General features: G+C 47.6%; 1 protein-coding gene across 1 annotated transcript; it reads right to left on the reverse strand.

Annotated features, from left to right (window-relative positions):
* Positions 1 to 455: 455 nt before the first annotated feature.
* On the reverse strand, positions 456 to 22,438 carry LOC140381484 (protein NLRC3-like). Its single transcript, XM_072465563.1, has 6 exons — positions 22,256 to 22,438; positions 12,355 to 14,046; positions 6,631 to 6,748; positions 1,250 to 1,417; positions 889 to 1,059; positions 456 to 525 (listed from the first exon to the last, which is right to left on the reverse strand). The coding sequence occupies exons 2-6, from the start codon at positions 13,445 to 13,447 to the stop codon at positions 456 to 458; spliced, it is 1,620 nt and encodes a 539-aa protein (XP_072321664.1). The 5' UTR covers positions 13,448 to 14,046; positions 22,256 to 22,438.
* Positions 22,439 to 22,533: the final 95 nt, after the last annotated feature.

Below are 22,533 nucleotides of genomic sequence, written 5' to 3' on the forward strand. Positions count from 1 at the left end.
GTCTTTGCTGGCTCCACTTCGCTTGATTCCTCTGTGACTCACTGCGATGTGCACGTCTCCCCAATCTCCGCTCCACTCCACCTCCCAGTAACAGCGCCCCCAGAGGCCGGTGGACGTCAGGACCTGAGGGTAGTGCTTGAAGCAGTCCACGTGGTGCCACGGCAGCAGCTCGCTCAGGCCTCTTCTCAAAGTCCGATTGTGATCAGAAAGAAAGAGTCCTCCGTGGGCCGTGTTTGGATCCAGAGTGAGTTCACAGAAGTCTGAAGGACACAAGAATATCACTGATGTCACTTTGTGGGTGTGGCCTTAATAATCTAATTGCTGCTGGGTCGCCTGTTTGTAACGATGTAATTGAATCTAAAGATGAAAAGCGTAAGCCCCAAACTTTACAGCCTCATCCACAAAGCTGTAAAGAACCATCTGGAATAAGAGGATTTTATATGAAATACAAACTTTCAGAAGGAAAAATCATACTCACACTTTCTGAGACCTGGAACCATCCACTGTGTTCCTGCAGGAGCCAACCTGGAACACACAAGTCCAGTTTAGAGAGACCAGAGACCCGCACCTGACAGACTGTAGGGGGCAGTGTGGTCTCACCTGACAGACTGTAGGGGGCAGTGTGGTCTCACCTGACAGACTGTAGGGGGCAGTGTGGTCTCACCTGACAGACTGTAGGGGGCAGTGTGGTCTCACCTGACAGACTGTAGGGGGCAGTGCGGTCTCACCTGACAGACTGTAGGGGGCAGTGTGGTCTCACCTGACAGACTGTAGGGGGCAGTGTGGTCTCACCTGACAGACTGTAGGGGGCAGTGTGGTCTCACCTGACAGACTGTAGGGGGCAGTGTGGTCTCACCTGACAGACTGTAGGGGGCAGTGTGGTCTCACCTGACAGACTGTAGGGGGCAGTGTGGATCGTCCCGTAGAGCGGTCAGTCTCTCTGCTGAGGGTCCTGGATGGTTGTAGCTCAGGTCTAACTCTCTTAGATGGCAGTGGGTGGAGCTTAGAGCTGAGGCCAGAGCAGCCCCGCCCCTTTCTGAGACCAGACATCGAGACAGCCTAAAGACACACAGCGTTACACTCATGTGGACACTAGGGACAGTCACGGTTTTGCTTTCATTTTATTATTTATTTTATTTAAATAGGTCTGCATTTGCATAGATCTGTCATTGTGGTCTTGAGCGATTCGTACATAGATGTGTCCAGTTTACGGCTGTGATATGGACGGTGCATTGTAGGAGTGTCTTACCTGAGAGTCTCCAGTCTGCAGGGGGCGCTCTTCAGTCCATCACACAGCAGCTCCACTCCTGAGTCCTGGAGGTCATTCAGACTCAGGTCCAGGTGTGTGAGACTGGAGGAGCTGAGGACTGAGGCCAGAGGACCACAGATGCTGTTTGTCAGGCCACAGAAGGAAAGACTGAAGACAGAGTGTGATATTTGAGTTCAAATACTGAGGATAGAACATATTACAGTTTGTTTACTTCCACGACTGACCCTGAACAGAGCGGACGGGAATGAGTGGAAAAGGGAATCTACACATCATGTGCCTCATGTGCCGCATGTGCCTCATGTGCAGGCTGTTGTACAGGCAAATATGGAGGAGGACTATAGAGGCCATGGAGGAGGACTATAGAGGCCATGGAGGAGGACTATAGAGGCCATGGAGGAGGACTATAGAGGCCATGGAGGAGGACTATAGAGGCCATGGAGGAGGACTATAGAGGCCATGGAGGAGGACTATAGAGGCCATGGAGGAGGACTATAGAGGCCATGGAGGAGGACTATAGAGGCCATGGATGAGGACTATAGAGGCCATGGAGGAGGACTATAGAGGCCATGGAGGAGGACTATAGAGGCCATGGAGGAGGACTATAGAGGCCATGGAAGACGACTATAGAGGCCATGGAAGACGACTATAGAGGCCATGGAAGACGACTATAGAGGCCATGGAGGAGGACTATAGAGGCCATGGAGGAGGACTATAGAGGCCATGGAAGACGACTATAGAGGCCATGGAAGACGACTATAGAGGCCATGGAAGACGACTATAGAGGCCATGGAAGACGACTATAGAGGCCATGGAGGAGGACTATAGAGGCCATGGAAGACGACTATAGAGGCCATGGAGGAGGACTATAGAGGCCATGGAAGACGACTATAGAGGCCATGGAAGACGACTATAGAGGCCATGGAGGAGGACTATAGAGGCCATGGAAGACGACTATAGAGGCCATGGAAGACGACTATAGAGGCCATGGAAGACGACTATAGAGGCCATGGAGGAGGACTATAGAGGCCATGGAGGAGGACTATAGAGGCCATGGAAGACGACTATAGAGGCCATGGAAGACGACTATAGAGGCCATGGAAGACGACTATAGAGGCCATGGAAGACGACTATAGAGGCCATGGAGGAGGACTATAGAGGCCATGGATGAGGACTATAGAGGCCATGGAAGACGACTATAGAGGCCATGGAAGACGACTATAGAGGCCATGGAAGACGACTATAGAGGCCATGGAAGACGACTATAGAGGCCATGGAAGACGACTATAGAGGCCATGGAAGACGACTATAGAGGCCATGGAGGAGGACTATAGAGGCCATGGAAGACGACTATAGAGGCCATGGAGGAGGACTATAGAGGCCATGGAAGACGACTATAGAGGCCATGGAGGAGGACTATAGAGGCCATGGAGGAGGACTATAGAGGCCATGGAGGAGGACTATAGAGGCCATGGAGGAGGACTATAGAGGCCATGGATGAGGACTATAGAGGCCATGGAGGAGGACTATAGAGGCCATGGATGAGGACTATAGAGGCCATGGAGGAGGGCTATAGAGGCCATGGAGGAGGACTATAGAGGCCATGGATGAGGACTATAGAGGCCATGGAGGAGGACTATAGAGGCCATGGATGAGGACTATAGAGGCCATGGAGGAGGACTATAGAGGCCATGGAGGAGGACTATAGAGGCCATGGATGAGGACTATAGAGGCCATGGAGGAGGACTATAGAGGCCATGGATGAGGACTATAGAGGCCATGGAGGAGGACTATAGAGGCCATGGAGGAGGACTATAGAGGCCATGGAGGAGGACTATAGAGGCCATGGAGGAGGACTATAGAGGCCATGGAGGAGGACTATAGAGGCCATGGAGGAGGACTATAGAGGCCATGGAGGAGGACTATAGAGGCCATGGAGGAGGACTATAGAGGCCATGGAGGAGGACTATAGAGGCCATGGAGAAGGACTATAGAGGCCATGGATGAGGACTATAGAGGCCATGGAGGAGGACTATAGAGGCCATGGAGGAGGACTATAGAGGCCATGGATGAGGACTATAGAGGCCATGGAGGAGGGCTATAGAGGCCATGGAGGAGGACTATAGAGGCCATGGATGAGGACTATAGAGGCCATGGAGGAGGGCTATAGAGGCCATGGAGGAGGACTATAGAGGCCATGGAGAAGGACTATAAAGGTCATGGAGGAGGACTATAGAGGCCATGGAGGAGGACTATAGAGGCCATGGAGGAGGACTATAGAGACCATGGAGGAGGACTATAGAGGTTATGGAGGAGGACTATAGAGGCCATGGAAGACGACTATAGAGGCCATGGAAGGCGACTATAGAGGCCATGGAAGACGACTATAGAGGCCATGGAGGAGGACTATAGAGACCATGGAGGAGGACTATAGAGGTTATGGAGGAGGACTATAGAGGCCATGGAAGACGACTATAGAGGCCATGGAAGGCGACTATAGAGGCCATGGAAGACGACTATAGAGGCCATGGAGGAGGACTATAGAGGCCATGGATGAGGACTATAGAGGCCATGCAGGAGGACTATAGAGGTTATGGAGGAGGACTATAGAGGCCATGGAGGAGGACTATAGAGGCCATGGAGGAGGACTATAGAGGCCATGGATGAGGACTATAGAGGCCATGGAAGGCGACTATAGAGGCCATGGATGAGGACTATAGAGGCCATGGAGGAGGGCTATAGAGGCCATGGAGGAGGACTATAGAGGCCATGGAGGAGGACTATAGAGGCCATGGAGGAGGACTATAGAGGCCATGGAGGAGGACTATAGAGGCCATGGAGGAGGACTATAGAGGCCATGGATGAGGACTATAGAGGCCATGGAGGAGGACTATAGAGGCCATGGAGGAGGACTATAGAGGCCATGGAGGAGGACTATAGAGGCCATGGATGAGGACTATAGAGGCCATGGAGGAGGACTATAGAGGCCATGGAGGAGGACTATAGAGGCCATGGATGAGGACTATAGAGGCCATGGAGGAGGGCTATAGAGGCCATGGATGAGGACTATAGAGGCCATGGAGGAGGGCTATAGAGGCCATGGAGGAGGACTATAGAGGCCATGGATGAGGACTATAGAGGCCATGGAGGAGGGCTATAGAGGCCATGGAGGAGGACTATAGAGGCCATGGAGAAGGACTATAAAGGTCATGGAGGAGGACTATAGAGGCCATGGAGGAGGACTATAGAGGCCATGGAGGAGGACTATAGAGGCCATGGATGAGGACTATAGAGACCATGGAGGAGGACTATAGAGGTTATGGAGGAGGACTATAGAGGCCATGGAAGACGACTATAGAGGCCATGGAAGGCGACTATAGAGGCCATGGAAGACGACTATAGAGGCCATGGAGGAGGACTATAGAGGCCATGGATGAGGACTATAGAGGCCATGCAGGAGGACTATAGAGGTTATGGAGGAGGACTATAGAGGCCATGGAGGAGGACTATAGAGGCCATGGAGGAGGACTATAGAGGCCATGGAGGAGGACTATAGAGGCCATGGAAGGCGACTATAGAGGCCATGGATGAGGACTATAGAGGCCATGGAGGAGGGCTATAGAGGCCATGGAGGAGGACTATAGAGGCCATGGATGAGGACTATAGAGGCCATGGAGGAGGACTATAGAGGCCATGGAGGAGGACTATAGAGGCCATGGATGAGGACTATAGAGGCCATGGAGGAGGACTATAGAGGCCATGGAGGAGGACTATAGAGGCCATGGAGGAGGACTATAGAGGCCATGGATGAGGACTATAGAGGCCATGGAGGAGGACTATAGAGGCCATGGAGGAGGACTATAGAGGCCATGGAGGAGGACTATAGAGGCCATGGAGGAGGACTATAGAGGCCATGGAGGAGGACTATAGAGGCCATGGAGGAGGACTATAGAGGCCATGGAGGAGGACTATAGAGGCCATGGAGGAGGACTATAGAGGCCATGGAGGAGGACTATAGAGGCCATGGAGGAGGACTATAGAGGCCATGGAGAAGGACTATAGAGGCCATGGATGAGGACTATAGAGGCCATGGAGGAGGACTATAGAGGCCATGGAGGAGGACTATAGAGGCCATGGATGAGCACTATAGAGGCCATGGAGGAGGGCTATAGAGGCCATGGAGGAGGACTATAGAGGCCATGGAGGAGGGCTATAGAGGCCATGGAGGAGGACTATAGAGGCCATGGAGAAGGACTATAAAGGTCATGGAGGAGGACTATAGAGGCCATGCAGGAGGACTATAGAGGCCATGGAGGAGGACTATAGAGGCCATGGAGGAGGACTATAGAGGCCATGGATGAGGACTATAGAGGCCATGGAGGAGGACTATAGAGGTTATGGAGGAGGACTATAGAGGCCATGGAGGAGGACTATAGAGGCCATGGATGAGGACTATAGAGGTTATGGAGGAGGACTATCGATCGGTCTCAAAGAAAACTGTTCGACGCCTCATGGGGCGCAGCACCAACACTATTTGAAGGAATACTTTGAAAATCTCCTCGAAAGGAAGGAGTCAATGAGGTGGTTAAAGCTCCTTCACTGCAAGGCTCAGGAGAATGAGGTCCATCCTGAGTATTTAAAGTCTCTGGAGTATCTAATCTGGAATCTATCTAGACTCTCCATCACATGCTAAAAGGTTGATAGGAGTTTGCCACAGTCACATGTGCTTTGCGGATCTGGATAAGGCTTTCGACCATGTCAGGGTCCAGGGCCCTTTGCTCAGGGCTGTCTGGTCCCTGAATGACCGGAGCAGGAGCTGTGTTCACTGCAGTAAGTCAGACCTGGTCCCAGTGCATGAGGGACTCCTCAAGGCTGCGCTTTGTCACCGGTTCTGTTCATAGTTTTTATGGACATAATTTTTAGTCGCAGTCAGGGATCAGAGGGTGCGGTCAGGGGTCGGAGGGTGTGGTTTGGGGTCGGAGGGTACGGTCAGGGGTCGGAGGGTGTGGTCAGGGGTTGGAGGGTGTCCGGTTTGGGGACCACAGGATCTCATCTCTGCTGTTTGCAGACGATGTTGTCCTGATGGCTCCATCAAACCCGGACCTGCAGCTGCACTGGGACGGTTTGAGCCGAGTGTGAAGCGTCTGGGATGAAGATCTGCTCCTCCTAATCTGAGGCCATGGTTCTCAACCGGAAAAAAGTTGTCTTGCCCTCTCCAGGTGAGAAAGGTGTTTAGTCATCTCCTGCTGGTAGAGAAACCTTGCCTCAAGTGGAAGTTTAAGAAACTCTTGTGGCAAATATCTAAGTGCTGTCTTTTGGTTGTTTGAAAAAATACTTTATTGTGATGCTTTTCTGAGACTCACCTGAGAGTCTTCAGTCTGCAGGGGGCGCTCTTCAGTCCATCACACAGCTGCTCCACTCCTGAGTCCTGGAGGTCATTTAGACTCAGGTCCAGGAGTGTGAGACTGGAGGAGCTGAGAACTGAGGCCAGAGGACCACAGATGCTGTTTGTCAGGTTACACTGACAGAGACTGAAAGTAAAATGGGTTAGACTCATGACTGAACATTAAGTATAGACTATGACTGTCATTCTCCAGCATTGATCTGTGCAAAAGTAAATGTGACGTAAATACACCTGAGTCTCCAGTCTGCAGGGGGCGCTCTTCAGTCCATCACACAGCAGCTCCACTCCTGAGTCCTGGAGGTCATTTAGACTCAGGTCCAGGTGTGTGAGACTGGAGGAGCTGAGGACTGAGGCCAGAGGACCACAGATGAGAGACGACAAGCCACAGGCACAAAGACTGAGGAAAGAGAGGATCATTAGAGACTAGAACCATGACACAAGTGTTTAAATACAGTCTGGACTCACATGACTTTGGTGGAGACTTTGATGACTGTCAGCAGCTGCAGCAAGCCTTCCTCTGAAGGACAGTATTTCCTTAGGTCAAACTCATCAAGATCTAAGTTTGAGGACTGTATGACTGTGCACAGAGCTGAGAAATGAGAAGGTGATAGAGTGTATTGAGCAAGACCTCCTCCTTCTCTTAAGTAGGCAAGGCAAGTTTATTTGTAGAGCACATTTCATACACAAGGCAATTCAAAATGGTTCACATCAGGAAAAATGAATTCAAATCACAAAGAAATTACAGAAACAGAAATACAATAAAATTAACTGAATTAAAAATGATCAATCCAACTGATTTTCTAAACTAATAAAATCACAAACAAAAGAGAAGAGTGCAAAGAAAAAATCCTTTCAGTCATATGCGCAGCTAAACAAAACTGTTTTTAGCTTAGATTTGAACATTGTCAGAGTAGAAGCCTGTCTCACGCATAAAACTGAAACGCAGATTCCCCATGTTTAGTCCTGACTCTGGGCACCAGCAGGAGGCCGGTCCCTGAGGTCCTCAGAGTCCGAGATGGTTCATATGGCACTAACATATCCAAGATGTACTTTGGTGCTAGGCCATGGAGAGACTTGTACACAAGCAGAGCTGCTTTAAAGTCTCTTCTCTGAGCCACAGGGGGCAGTGCAGAGACCTGAGAACAGGACTAATGTGATCATACTTCCTGGTTCTAGTCAGGACCCGAGCAGCAGCGTTCTGGATGTACTGCAGCTGTTTTACAACTCGTTTGGAGAGACCAGTGAGCAGGCCGTTACAGTCTAATCTACTGGAGACAAACGCATGGATAAGTCCCTCTAAATCTTGTTTTGACACTATATTTTTGATTTTGGCAATGTTTTTTAGATGGTAAAAAGCTGCTGATGTTATTGATTTGACGTGGCTATTAAAGTTCAAGTCTGAGTCCATTATTACCCCCAGATTTCTAACTTGGTTTGTAGGTTTTAGAGCAAGACTCTGGGGGTGACCGCTAACACTTTCTCTTTGTTTCTGTGGCCAAAAACGATTATTTCAGTCTTGTCTGAGTTCAGCTGGAGAAAGTTGTTTTGCATCCACAAACTGATCTGTTGGATGCAGTGACAGAGTGAATCTACTGGTCCATAGTCACCTGCCGACAGTGAAACATAGATCTGAGTGTCGTCTGCATAATTGTGATAGGACACATTTTCACTGCGTATCAACTGACCTAACGGCAGCATGTAGAGGTTGAACAGAAGGGGACCCAGGACTGACCCTTGGGGCACTCCACAGGTCAGGGTCATGTGGTCTGAGACACAGCTACCAATTTCAACAAAGTACTTCCTGTCTTCCAGATAGGACCTTAACCAGTTTAGGGCAGTGCCAGTGATGCCCACCCAGTCCTCTAGTCTCTGTAAGAGGATCCCATGATTGACAGTGTCAAAAGCAGCACTCAGATCTAACAGAATTAAGACTGAGGCTTTGCCCGTGTCAGTGTTCAGGCGGATGTCATTTGTCACCTTGACAAGAGCAGTCTCAGAGCTGTGATGAGGTCTAAAACCTGACTGAAAAACATCAAATGAGTTGTTTATTAAGAGGAAATCTGTGAGCTGTTGGTAAACAACCTTTTCAAGGACTTTGCCCCAAAATGTCAGATTAGAGATGGGCCGGTAATGACTCAGTACTGCGGCATCAAGACTGCTCTTCTTTAGGAGAAGCTTTATGACCGCAGTTTTCAAAGACATTGGGAATGTTCCAGATTGAAGCGACATGTTGACTATGTGAGTGAATGGTGCTAACAAACTGTTCAGCACAGACTTTAGAAATCTGGTGGGTAACACATCGAGGCAGCATGTAGATGAACTCAGACTGGTGATGATCTCATGGACAGTTTTGTCAGTTACTGGTGCAAAGATAGTGAGCTCTAAGTGTCTTGGTGGTTTTAGGGTAATTTTTTGCATTGTGGGATTTATAGCATTTTTAATGCCCTGAACTTTGTCATTAAAGAATAATGCAAACTCATTACACTTGGATGTGGAAATGAGTTCTAACGGCAGCTGAGCTGGAGGGTTTGTTAATCTGTTTACTGTGGCAAACAGGACACGCGAGTTGTTACTGCAGCTTCCAATTATTTCAGAAAAATATCTTTCCCTAGTTCTACATAAGATTAGGTTGTACATGTTCAGCTTCTCTTTGTAAATCTCTTTTTGAACCTGGAGCTTTGACTTGCGCCATTTCCGTTCGGCCCTGTGGCACTCCCTTTTCTGTGCCCTGACCGAATCATAATTTCTCCACGGCGCCTTCTGCTTATTTTTAACCATTTTAGCCTTTAGAGGGGCGATGGTGTCCAGAACATTCAAAACACTAGATGTAACAGAGTTCAACAAATCATTTACATTAGAACATGAGACATTTTCAAAGTTTATCATTTCCATAAACAGTGCACCTGTGCCATCACTTATGTGTCTCCTCTGAACAACTGCAGGACCAACCGGAGGTTTGGGAGAAACAGACAGGTCAAAGAAGACACAGAAATGATCAGACAGAGCAACATCGATCACATTAACATTTGAAATATTTACCCCCTTTGTAATTATGAGATCTAGAGTGTGTCCTTTGCTGTGGGTGGGGCCTCTCACATGCTGAGTAAGACTGAAGGTTTCAAGGACAGCATCAAGCTCTTTAGCGTTTCTGTCACAAATATTATCAACATGCACATTGAAATCACCTGTAATGACCAAACCATCAAAGTCTGTGCATACGACTGAAAGCATCTCAGTAAAATCATCAATAAAACTTTGGCAGTGCTGGAGAGGCTTGTATAAAACAATGAAGAGAATGGATGGAGACCGTTTTAGCTCCATTTTAAAGGATACATACTCAAATGATGAAAACACCCCAAAAGACAACCTGCGGGTAATTATTTCATCTCTAAAGACAGCACAGACTCCACCCCCTTTTATGTTTTCTCGTGTTTCAGATTCAAACTTAAAGTTGGGTGGAGCAGATTCTATCAGAACTACATTTCCTGTGTTTTTGTCAAGCCATGTTTCAGTTAAAAACATAAAATCAAGATTATAAGAAGAAATAAAATTATTAATTAAGAGAGATTTGTTACATAAGGATCTGACATTTAGCACAGCAAGTTTCAGACTAGTTTCAGTGAGACTGGGCTTTATCTTTTCACAGGGAATATGAATCACATTTCTCAGATTGGGCCTGACTCGCATTTTGTTTTTCCATCTCTGTGATGATGTGACTACAGAAATAGCACTAGGGGGGGCTCTTTTTACATAGGGCCCCGGGTTGGTTTGATTTTTATTGTGACAATAAGTCCCGGCAACGCTGAGACGCAGTGCATCCTAGCTATGGGAGATACCAGGTAAAAGGCGAGGTTGGATGGGTGGTGGGGCTTTTGTAGCCAAGGAGAGTTTGGGACCAGGTGAGAGGCGAGGGGGGATGGGTGGTGGGGCTTTTGTAGCCAAGGAGAGTTTGGGACCAGGTGAAAGGCGAGGTTGGATGGGTGGTGGGGCTTTTGTTGGTGTAGTCGGCTTGTGCGGGGAAGAGTTGATAAGTATTGACATAGCCCTTGCTATATTGGGCGTGAGTGGAGCCATCTTAATGCCTGATTTGATCAGACTTTCAAAATGGCTGGGAAGGCCCATGGGTGAGAGTGGAGATGAGAAGGAGAATGATGAATCTTTAGTGGGAGTAGATGTTGCAGGGGGAACCCAGGGCTGGTGTGAAGACAGGGGCGATGACAGGGATGTTGTTGGGCTTGTCACAGATGGGTCCAAGGCCTTTGAAGACTGTTCCTTTGCTGGAGGCGGTGGAGGTGAATGTGGAGCAGCTGGAGCTGAATCCTTTGCTGGTGGTGGTGGAGCAGCTGCTGATGAATCCTTTGGTGGAGGCTCAGGTTGTGGTGCTTTTGATGTTGAAACATTGGCTTGGTCTCTGGCTGATGGAGCAGGAATTCTTCTCTCATTCCTCTCTTCTCTAACTATCTGCTCAGGACCCTGTCCAGGCCCAGTCCAATGCCTCAGAGCGTGGAGCAGGTTCTCTGTCAGCACCCTCACTCCACCTCTGCATAGGTGGGGGCCATTTCTCTTAAACAGGTCCTCTCGTTTCCAGAATAGATAGAAGTTCTCAATGTAGTGTAGTCCTCTCGGGGAACATTCTTTGGACAGCCATGTGTTCAGCTGAAGAAGCCGGCTAAACTTGTTTATCCTCCTGTCAATGTTTGGAAGAGGTCCACTTATGAATGTTTTGATTTCCATTTTATCAAGCACGTCGAATAACTTCAAGAAGTCTTTTTTCAAAACCTCAGTCTGTTCCCGCCGCATGTCCACTGCACCCACGTGCACAATTAGCTGTTTAGCTCCTCCATGCTTAGCCATAATATTTGGAAGGAGTGACGTTATCTCAGAAACAGTGGCGCTTGGAAAAGAATGTGTGTTTATCTTTTCATGCGTCACGTGACTTATCGCGCCGTCCCCAAACAAAACAATCTGCGTGACCTTGGCTCTTGGCACAGATCCTCCTCGCTGTATTTTGGCCACGTCATCTTTCCTTTTTTCATTTAATTCCATCTCTGAAAGTGGTAGAAATCTGTTTGTGAGCTGTATTTTAGGTGACTTCACGTTATCTTTGTATCGTTTAGGCTTTGCTCCAAGTTTGTTCCAAGAAACAGCCTGGTCTTTCTGGTTTTTAGACAGTTTTGGAAACGACACAGAGTCACTGCGGTTTAGGTTGAAAGTAGCAGTTTTTCTTGTAAAAAGTGTGCTCTTCTTACCGTCGGTTGACACAGGAATGGTATCGTGAAGAACTTTTTCAGATTCCAAAACAAATATCCGTGTTTTCAGCTCATTAATTTCTTGTTGATATTTCCGACAGCGTTCACAGTCTTTCTCCCTTCTTCTCCCGGACATGTCGCTGGCATCAGATATGTCGTTAAAACTGGAAAAATGTTCTTAAAATCCTTGGTTTACTTGAAAAAGTCTAAAGCAAAAATGTTTGGAAGACAAAAACTGATTAAAAAGCAAATTAAATAAGGAAAGCAGCGATAGCAAGCGGAGCGAGCAAAAAAGCGTGTGCACTCTTCGGAAGCAGGAACGTAACATAGCAAGTACTGTTGGATCTCCTCCAGAAGACTTTGGTCGTTTAGTTCATTCAGACAGTGAAACATGTTCAGGCTCTGACTCTCAGTCAAATCTTGTCTATACATACCAAGATTTAAGTGTCCAGGATGATAGAGTAAATTGATGCGTTTTTTAATGTAGTTTACTGTGTCCTGGTTGGTCTGTGAGTTACTTCCTGTGTGAGTCAGCAGACCCTGCAGCAGCCTCTGATTGGTCGGCAGAGACAGCACCAGGAGGAAGCGCAGGAACAGGTCCAGGCGTCCGTTTGGACTCTCTAAGGCCTGGTCCACAGCAGAGCTGTAGAAGGCTTCTTCAGAGGAGTTTGATTGTGACAGCAGGTTCTCTCCAGAGCTGAAGAAGGTCTGATGGACGTGAAGAGCAGCCAGAAACTCCTGCACACTCAGATGGATGAAGCAGAAGACCTTGTCCTGGTACAGGCCTGGCTCCTCTCTAAAGACCTGTGTGAACACTCCGGAGTACACTGAGGCCGCTGCAGCGTCCAGCCCACACTCGCTCAGGTCACTCTCGTAGAAGATCAGGTTTCCTTTCTGCAGCTGCTCAAAGGCCACTTTTCCCAGAAACTGCACTATCTCCCTGGTCTCTGGAGTCCAGTGAAGGTCTGCCCCTGATCCCTGGTGATACTTGATGTTCTTTACTTTGGCCTGCACTACCAGGAAGTGGATGTACATCTGTGTGAGAGTTTGGGGCAGCTCTGGTCTCTCTGTTTGTTCCAGAAGCTTCTGTATAACTGTGGAGAGGATCCAGCAGAAGACCGGGATGTGGCACATGATGTGGAGGCTGCGGATGCTCTTGATGTGGGAGAGAACGAGTGTGAGCTGCCGCTCGTCTCTGAACCTCTTCCTGAAATACTCCTCCTTCTGCGGGTCGGCGAACCCTCGCACCTCTGTCACCATGGAGATGCACTCAGCAGGGATCTGATTGGACGCCGCGGGGCACGTGGTTATCCAGAGGCGAGCGGAGGGAAGCAGGTTCCCCCTGATGAGATTCACCAGCAGCAGGTCCACTGAGACGGACTCTGTGGGGTCACTCAGGGCCCGGGTTCGGCTGAAGTCCAGAGGAAGTCTGCACTCGTCCAGACCGTCAAAGATGAAGAGCACCTGGAGCTGTTGGAAGCTGCAGAGAGCTTTGGATGGACTGAAGAAGTGGTGCAGCAGCTCCATCAGGCTGAACGGTTTTTCTCTGAGCACATTGAGCTCTCTGAAAGTGAACGGGAACAGCAGCTGGAGCTCTTGGTTGGTCCTGCCTTCAGCCCAGTCCAGACTGAACTTCTGAATCAGCACTGTTTTCCCCACTCCGGCCACGCCCTTCGTCAGCACGACTCTGATTGGGCCAATTGCTTTTTTTTATTTAGTTTTGACGGGATTCATAAAGACTTTCTCCAACCTGGATTTGATTGATGTTTGTCCCTCTACCAGATGAGTTCTAATTGGTCCTTTTTCATCTCTTTTGGTTTTGACAGATCTTATTGGTTCCTGAGTCTCTGTCTTCTCTGCTGTGATTGGTTCCTGTGTGTGGGGGGGCGTTTAAAGATGTTTTCACATGTTATCGTAGTCTCTGGTTGTTTCCAGGAGGCGCCTTCTATGTGTCTGACCTCATGTTCCTGGTTGACCTCTGAGGCCCCGCCCTCTGTGATGTAGAGTTCTGTATAGATCTCATTCAGGAGGGCAGAGTTTCCTGCTTTAGCCACGCCCTCTGACACACTGAAACTTCTGCCGCAGATGCCTCCTCATTTTACTGCGATACGCTCCGTTTACAATGTCTGTTAAAAGAAACAAAGATGAGTCCAATGAGAACTGTTAAACTCTAGAGCAGACACCAACCTGAGCTGTTCTACAGACCAGCTCAGTCAAAGCTCTGTGTTTCCCCAAAACTCTCCTAGTGCAGGATAGACACAAGCAGGTCTAATTCTTGCAGGACTTAAAGTTTAAATCAGGACTCACACAGGACTGACTCGGGTCTAAACAGAGCCACAGGGGGAGAAACTGTTGGACAGGTTGAACGTTCACATGTTTTTCTCCTTCCACTCCTCTCAGACACTGCAGCTTTTCAGACACTGATTCTGCTCCAGAGGTGACTGCACCTTCCATCTCACAGCCCTGACCTGTCGTGCTCCTGCTGAGAGGAACGCTCTTTACCCAAGATCAAGAGTGTTTTAATCTGCCCGCAAAATATCAGTAATTTACATTTATTAATTTCTGAAAGATATTTGGAGTTTTTATCACTAGAACTATGAGTCCCACAGTATTTTGCCACAGCCGCCCCTCCCCCACACTGCTCAGCACTGCTTTGCTGCTGGAGCGAGTGCCAACTTGTCTGAGCCAGTCTGAGCGGGGAAAGAATCACGTGGAAGAAAGAAAGGACACAGTTTTGTGGACAGCACAGTGCTAAAAGTGGCGCTAATGTGGAGCTAACGTGAAGCTAACAAGAAGAAAACAAAGCTGGACGGATCAGGAGCCACAGGTAAAAACAGAGGTCAGAGTGTACTAATAAGATAAGATAAGATAAGATATTCCTTTATTGTCCCACATGGGGAAATTTCATTGTTGCAACGGAGGTAGATACAGAGGTTGATACAGAAGAACAGATCACTTATAGGAAGTCTGAAAAACACTTTCAGTAGAAGATCTCCTATAAATAAATAAAAACTCCCATAGACAAATAAATAAATAAATACATAAATACCATGTCATGTGATCACGACAGTAATTGCACATGAATATGTGTCACGACAGCACATGAATTGCACATGAATTTCACAGTAATTGCACATATGACAGAATTGCACATGGTTAGGTCAGTATTGCGAGTGTTCAGGACTAACAGTGTTTGTTATAAAGTCTGACAGCAGCAGGAAGGAAAGACTGTGAAATCTCTCCTTCACACAGCGAGGGTGGATCAGTCTCTCACTGAAGCTGCTCTCCAGAGCAGAGAGAGTGTCCTGCAGGGGACAGAGTGTCCTGCAGGGGGCGACACTCATGGTCCAGCATAGATGTGAATCTAGCCAGGACCCCCCTGTCCCCCACCTCCTGCACCGAGTCCAGAGCACAGCCCAGGACGGAGCTGGACTTCTTGATGACTCTGTCCAGCCTCTTCCTCTCCCTCTCTGTGATGCTGCTGCTCCAGCAGGCCACACCGTACAGGAGGGCTGATGCCACCACAGAGTCGTAGAAGGTCTTCAGGAGTGGCCCTGTCACTCCTGAAGACCTGAGTCTCCTCAGGAGGTAGAGCCAACTCTGGCTCTTCCTGTACAGTCTGTGTTATGAGTCCAGTCCAGTTTGTGGTTCAGATGAACACCCAGGTACTTGTATGAGTCACTCTCTCAATGTCCCGTCCCTGGATGTTCACTGGTGAGGGGGCAGTGGGGTGGCGTCTGCGGAAATCCACCACCATCTCCTTGGTCTTCCCCGCGTTGATGAGGAGGTGGTTCCGCTGACACCAGTCCACAAAGTTCGTTGCCATTGACGTTGAACACAGTTCGCGAACACAGGAACTTGTCTCTACGTTAGGTTCAACACAAAACAATGAATAATAAAATAATAATAGCAATGTTTATAGAGTAAAATATGTCCTGCATAGATTAAGAGTTAATAAATTAAGGTAAAAAACAAACTTGGCCTCAGTATGTAAACATATATTTACACAAAAACATTTACAGATGGACGTAAATAGTGCAGAAAGTGAACAGAGCGTGAATAGTAATGGTTGAATAATTGTTAAAGTGGGAGGAGTTAAGTGTTCATGAGTCCAACAGCAGAGGGAAAGAAACTGTTGTGGAGGGAGGTTCTCGTCCGGACGGACCGGAGCCTCCTGCCTGAGGGGAGTGGCCTCCTGCCTGAGGGGAGTGGCCTCCTGCCTGAGGGGAGTGGCCTCCTGGCTGAGGGGAGCAGCCTTCTGCCTGAGGGGAGTGGCCTCCTGCCAGAGGGGAGTGGCCTCCTCCCTGAGGGGAGTGGCCTCTCGTCCCAGAGCCCTGGAGACGTACAGGTCCTGCAGAGATGGAAGTTTATGGCCGATCACCTTCTCAGCAGAGGGCGCTGAAGTCTCCGTTTGTCCCTGGCTGTGACTCCAGCGTACCACACAGTGATTAAGGAGATGATGGAGGAGGTGATGGAGGAGGTGATGGAGGAAATGAGGCTGTGTAGAACTGAACCATCATCTCCGCTGTCAGGGTGTCTTTCTTCAGCTGCTGCAGGAAGTACATCCTCTGCTTGACTTTCTGATGAGGAGCTGATGGTGGGCCCTCACTTGAGGTCCTGGTGATGGTGGGCCCTCACTTGAGGTCCTGGTGACGTCATGGTGATGAGGGTGGTGTTGTCATGGTGATGAGGGTGGTGTCGTCATGGTGATGAGGGTGGTGTCGTCATGGTGATGAGGGTAGAGTCGTCATGGTGATGAGGGTGGTGTCGTCCTGGCGATGAGGGTGGTGTCGTTGTGGTGATGAGGGTGGTGTCGTCATGGTGATGAGGGTGGTGTCGTCATGGTGATGAGGGTAGTGTCGTCATGGTGATGAGGGTGGTGTCGTCATGGTGATGAGGGTGGTGTCGTTGTGGCTGGAGGTGCAGCAGTTTGTCACAGGGAGAAGAGCAGGAAAGTACACAGCCCTGTGGGGCACCTGTGATGATAGTCACAGTACTTCCCCACTGACTCTGATCCATCAGGAAGTCAGTGCTCCACCTGCAGGTGTAGTCAGTGCTCCCCCTGCAGGTGGAGTCAGGCACGTTGCGCTGGGAGAGCTTGTCCTGGAGCAGAGCAGGAGGTGGTGTTGATCCTGGTGTAGGTTCATGTGGAGACCAGGTGCTGCAGGTGAAGTGGAGAGCCAGGTTGATGGTGTCGTCCACAGACCTGTTGGTTCTGTAGGAGAACTGCAGGAGGTCCAGCAGGAGGTCCAGCAGGAGGTCCAGCAGGGGGTTCAGCAGGGTGTCCAGCAGGAGGTCCAGCAGCAGGTCCAGCAGGAGGTCCAGATGGAGGCCCAGCAGGGGGTTCAGCAGGAGGTCCAGCAGGAGGTCCAGCAGGAGGTCCAGCACAGGGTTCAGCAGGGTGTCCAGCAGGAGGTCTAGCAGCAGGTCCAGCAGGAGGTCCAGCAGGAGGCCCAGCAGGGGGTTCAGCAGGGGGTCCAGCAGAGGGTCCAGCAGGAGGTCCAGCAGGGGGTTCAGCAGGGGGAGGTGAAGGACTTGAGGTGGGGGAGGACCAGGCGCTCAAATGACTTCATGACAGACGTCAGTGCCACAGGTCTGTGGTCATTAAGTCCAAAGATCCAGGGCTTCTTGGGGACAGGGACAGAGACAGGGACAATGATGGACGACTTGAAGCTGGGACATGGCAAGACTCCAGGAGGTGTTAAAAATGCGTTCTCTAGCTCCGCCCCTGTGCTCCGCCTCCTTCTGCTTCAGCCTCAGTTTAAGTGAACCAGGGTATGTCATTGTTGAAGGTGACTTTGGTGTGAGATGGTTTAATTCTGTCCTCACAGAATGTGTGACATCACAGTGTCCGTGTAGCTCCTCCCAGTCTGTAATGTCCAAACACACACGTAGCTCCTCCTCCTCTGCCTCATTGGTCCATCTCTCAGAAGTCCTCACTACAGGTTGGAGTGCTTCAGCCTCTGTCTGTTCGTGAGGATCAGGTGAACCATGACGTGGTCTGACCAGCCCAGCGAGGCTCCGCCCACGGCATGGAAGGCGTGGCCGACTGTTGTGTAACAGTGATGCAGTGTGTTCTTCTCTCTGATCAGGACTTTAATAAACTGATGTGACTGTGACACACTAATGTGACTGTGTCCACACTAATGTGACTGTTACACACTAATGTGACTGTGACACACTAATGTGACTGTGAACACACACTAATGTGACTGTGAACACACTAATGTGACTGTGAACACACTAATGTGACTGTGACACACTAATGTGACTGTGACACACTAATGTGACTGTGAACACACTAATGTGACTGTGAACACACTAATGTGACTGTGACACACTAATGTGACTGTGACACACTAATGTGACTGTGAACACACTAATGTGACTGTGACACACTAATGTGACTGTGTCCACACTAATGTGACTGTGAACACACTAATGTGACTGTGACACACTAATGTGACTGTGACACACTAATGTGACTGTGAACACACTAATGTGACTGTGACACACTAATGTGACTGTGTCCACACTAATGTGACTGTGAACACACTAATGTGACTGTGACACACTAATGTGACTGTGACACACTAATGTGACTGTGAACACACTAATGTGACTGTGAACACACACTAATGTGACTGTGACACACTAATGTGACTGTGAACACACTAATGTGACTGTGACACACTAATGTGACTGTGACACACTAATGTGACTGTGAACACACTAATGTGACTGTGAACACACTAATGTGACTGTGACACACTAATGTGACTGTGAACACGCTAATGTGACTGTGAACACACTAATGTGACTGTGACACACTAATGTGACTGTGACACACTAATGTGACTGTGAACACACTAATGTGACTGTGAACACACACTAATGTGACTGTGACACACTAATGTGACTGTGACACACTAATGTGACTGTGAACACACTAATGTGACTGTGAACACACACTAATGTGACTGTGACACACTAATGTGACTGTGAACACACTAATGTGACTGTGACACACTAATGTGACTGTGAACACACACTAATGTGACTGTGACACACTAATGTGACTGTGAACACACTAATGTGACTGTGACACACTAATGTGACTGTGAACACACTAATGTGACTGTGACACACTAATGTGACTGTGACACACTAATGTGACTGTGACACACTAATGTGACTGTGACACACTAATGTGACTGTGAACACGCTAATGTGACTGTGAACACACTAATGTGACTGTGACACACTAATGTGACTGTGACACACTAATGTGACTGTGACACACTAATGTGACTGTGACACACTAATGTGACAGTGAACACACTAATGTGACTGTGAACACACTAATGTGACTGTGAACACACTAATGTGACTGTGAACACACTAATGTGACTGTGACACACTAATGTGACTGTGACACACTAATGTGACTGTGACACACTAATGTGACTCTGAACACACTAATGTGACTGTGACACACTAATGTGACTGTGAACACACTAATGTGACTGTGAACACACTAATGTGACTGTGAACACACTAATGTGACTGTGACACACTAATGTGACTGTGAACACACTAATGTGACTGTGACACACTAATGTGACTGTGACACACTAATGTGACTGTGAACACACTAATGTGACTGTGACACACTAATGTGACTGTGAACACACTAATGTGACTGTGAACACACTAATGTGACTGTGACACACTAATGTGACTGTGAACACACTAATGTGACTGTGACACACTAATGTGACTGTGAACACACTAATGTGACTGTGAACACACACTAATGTGACTGTGACACACTAATGTGACTGTGAACACACTAATGTGACTGTGACACACTAATGTGACTGTGAACACACACTAATGTGACTGTGACACACTAATGTGACTGTGAACACACTAATGTGACTGTGACACACTAATGTGACTGTGACACACTAATGTGACTGTGAACACACTAATGTGACTGTGAACACACACTAATGTGACTGTGACACACTAATGTGACTGTGACACACTAATGTGACTGTGAACACACTAATGTGACTGTGACACACTAATGTGACTGTGAACACACACTAATGTGACTGTGACACACTAATGTGACTGTGAACACACTAATGTGACTGTGACACACTAATGTGACTGTGACACACTAATGTGACTGTGACACACTAATGTGACTGTGTCACACTAATGTGACTCTGAACACACTAATGTGACTGTGAACACACTAATGTGACTGTGACACACTAATGTGACTGTGAACACACTAATGTGACTGTGACACACTAATGTGACTGTGACACACTAATGTGACTCTGAACACACTAATGTGACTGTGACACACTAATGTGACTGTGACACACTAATGTGACTGTGACACACTAATGTGACTGTGACACACTAATGTGACTGTGAACACACACTAATGTGACTGTGACACACTAATGTGACTGTGAACACACTAATGTGACTGTGAACACACTAATGTGACTGTGAACACACACTAATGTGACTGTGACACACTAATGTGACTGTGAACACACTAATGTGACTGTGAACACACTAATGTGACTGTGAACACACTAATGTGACTGTGACACACTAATGTGACTGTGAACACACTAATGTGACTGTGACACACTAATGTGACTGTGAACACACTAATGTGACTCTGAACACACTAATGTGACTGTGACACACTAATGTGACTGTGAACACACTAATGTGACTGTGACACACTAATGTGACTGTGAACACACTAATGTGACTGTGAACACACACTAATGTGACTGTGACACACTAATGTGACTGTGAACACACTAATGTGACTGTGAACACACTAATGTGACTGTGACACACTAATGTGACTGTGAACACACTAATGTGACTGTGAACACACACTAATGTGACTGTGACACACTAATGTGACTGTGAACACACTAATGTGACTGTGTCACACTAATGTGACTGTGAACACACACTAATGTGACTGTGAACACACTAATGTGACTGTGAACACACTAATGTGACTGTGAACACACTAATGTGACTGTGACACACTAATGTGACTGTGAACACACTAATGTGACTGTGAACACACACTAATGTGACTGTGACACACTAATGTGACTGTGAACACACTAATGTGACTGTGTCACACTAATGTGACTGTGAACACACACTAATGTGACTGTGAACACACTAATGTGACTGTGACACACTAATGTGACTGTGACACACTAATGTGACTGTGAACACACTAATGTGACTGTGTCACACTAATGTGACTGTGAACACACTAATGTGACTGTGAACACACTAATGTGACTGTGTCACACTAATGTGACTGTGAACACACTAATGTGACTGTGACACACTAATGTGACTGTGACACACTAATGTGACTGTGACACACTAATGTGACTGTGTCACACTAATGTGACTGTGAACACACTAATGTGACTGTGACACACTAATGTGACTGTGACACACTAATGTGACTGTGACACACTAATGTGACTGTGACACACTAATGTGACTGTGACACACTAATGTGACTGTGAACACACTAATGTGACTGTGAACATAAATACAGTGACCTCATTTGAGTCACGACATTAGAAATATGAAAAAGACGAGCTTAAACTATAAAACATGACTGTGAAAACATTTCATATCAGAATCATATCACAAGTCCATGTTCGTGTTGCTGACGGTAATGCTAGTGATAATGCTAATGCTAATGATAATGCTAATCCTAATGCATGAATATGGACTCAGTTAAGTTGATACTGTTGCACAAATCTGCAGCAGGTGAAAGACTATTTCTAGGCTTTATGAAGCTATTTGTTTCTTATATTTTGTATTGTTTTATTTTTCATGCTCTAGATGAACGGCTCTTGTTCTGCCTGGATGATCTGTCTCTGCACCAGATGAACCTCCTCCTGTTCTGGCTCCACCTTTAACTAAATTACTTATTACTCATTTCTTGTGAACATTGTTTCATCTGATTTTCTCTGTCGCCCTTCGAGGAAACTGCTGTTGTGCTTTTGGGCTTTACAAAATAAATAGAATTTAATCCTCAAATTTCAATGGACAATATTTTTCTTAACTCTGGATTGAAATATGATTTAATATTGGGTTTAAACACTGCATGATAAATACACACAAATACTCCACACATGCTCTTACATCATAGAGTTATTCATAAGTGAATGTAATTGTAATGTAATTATCGTCCCATTTAGGCTAACTGCAGGTGAAGCCCCGCCCCCCGCCCCAGTGTCTAGTTCTTACTGTTCTGCAGACGCTGGACCAGCTGCTCTTGGTTCATCCGCTTCAGGAGGTCCATGATGATGACCAGAAACGCCTCTCTGCTCGGCTCCTCCTCTTCACTCTCGGTGCATTCTGGGTAATCTGAGTCCAGGAGCCTGTGGAGCCTCTGCAGCTGCTGTTGGACAAACCTCAGAACGTTCTACTCCAGACTCTGCAAAGACACACCCCTGAACTAATCATGTGTCTCAGTTTTAATTAAAGGTCTCATTTTGAGGACTTGACCAATCAAACGTAAGAAT

This window comes from Eucyclogobius newberryi, unplaced genomic scaffold (genome assembly GCF_026437365.1).
Source record: "Eucyclogobius newberryi isolate DKJ021-1_F unplaced genomic scaffold, fEucNew1.0.hap1 SCAF_5, whole genome shotgun sequence".
Classification (NCBI taxonomy): Eukaryota; Metazoa; Chordata; class Actinopteri; order Gobiiformes; family Gobiidae; genus Eucyclogobius; species Eucyclogobius newberryi.

Excerpts from the sequence above, each read along its gene's own strand:
- LOC140381484 (XM_072465563.1), bottom strand. The coding sequence starts at position 13,447 with ATGGAGCTGCTGCACCACTTCTTCAGTCCATCCAAAGCTCTCTGCAGC. Across the intron at positions 6,749-12,354 it reads TCCTGGACACTTAAATCTTG|TTCTCAGCTCCTCCAGTCTC; the intron begins GTATGTATAGAC and ends CTCTGGCCTCAG. Across the intron at positions 526-888 it reads TGCCCCCTACAGTCTGTCAG|GTTGGCTCCTGCAGGAACAC; the intron begins GTGAGACCACAC and ends TGTGTGTTCCAG.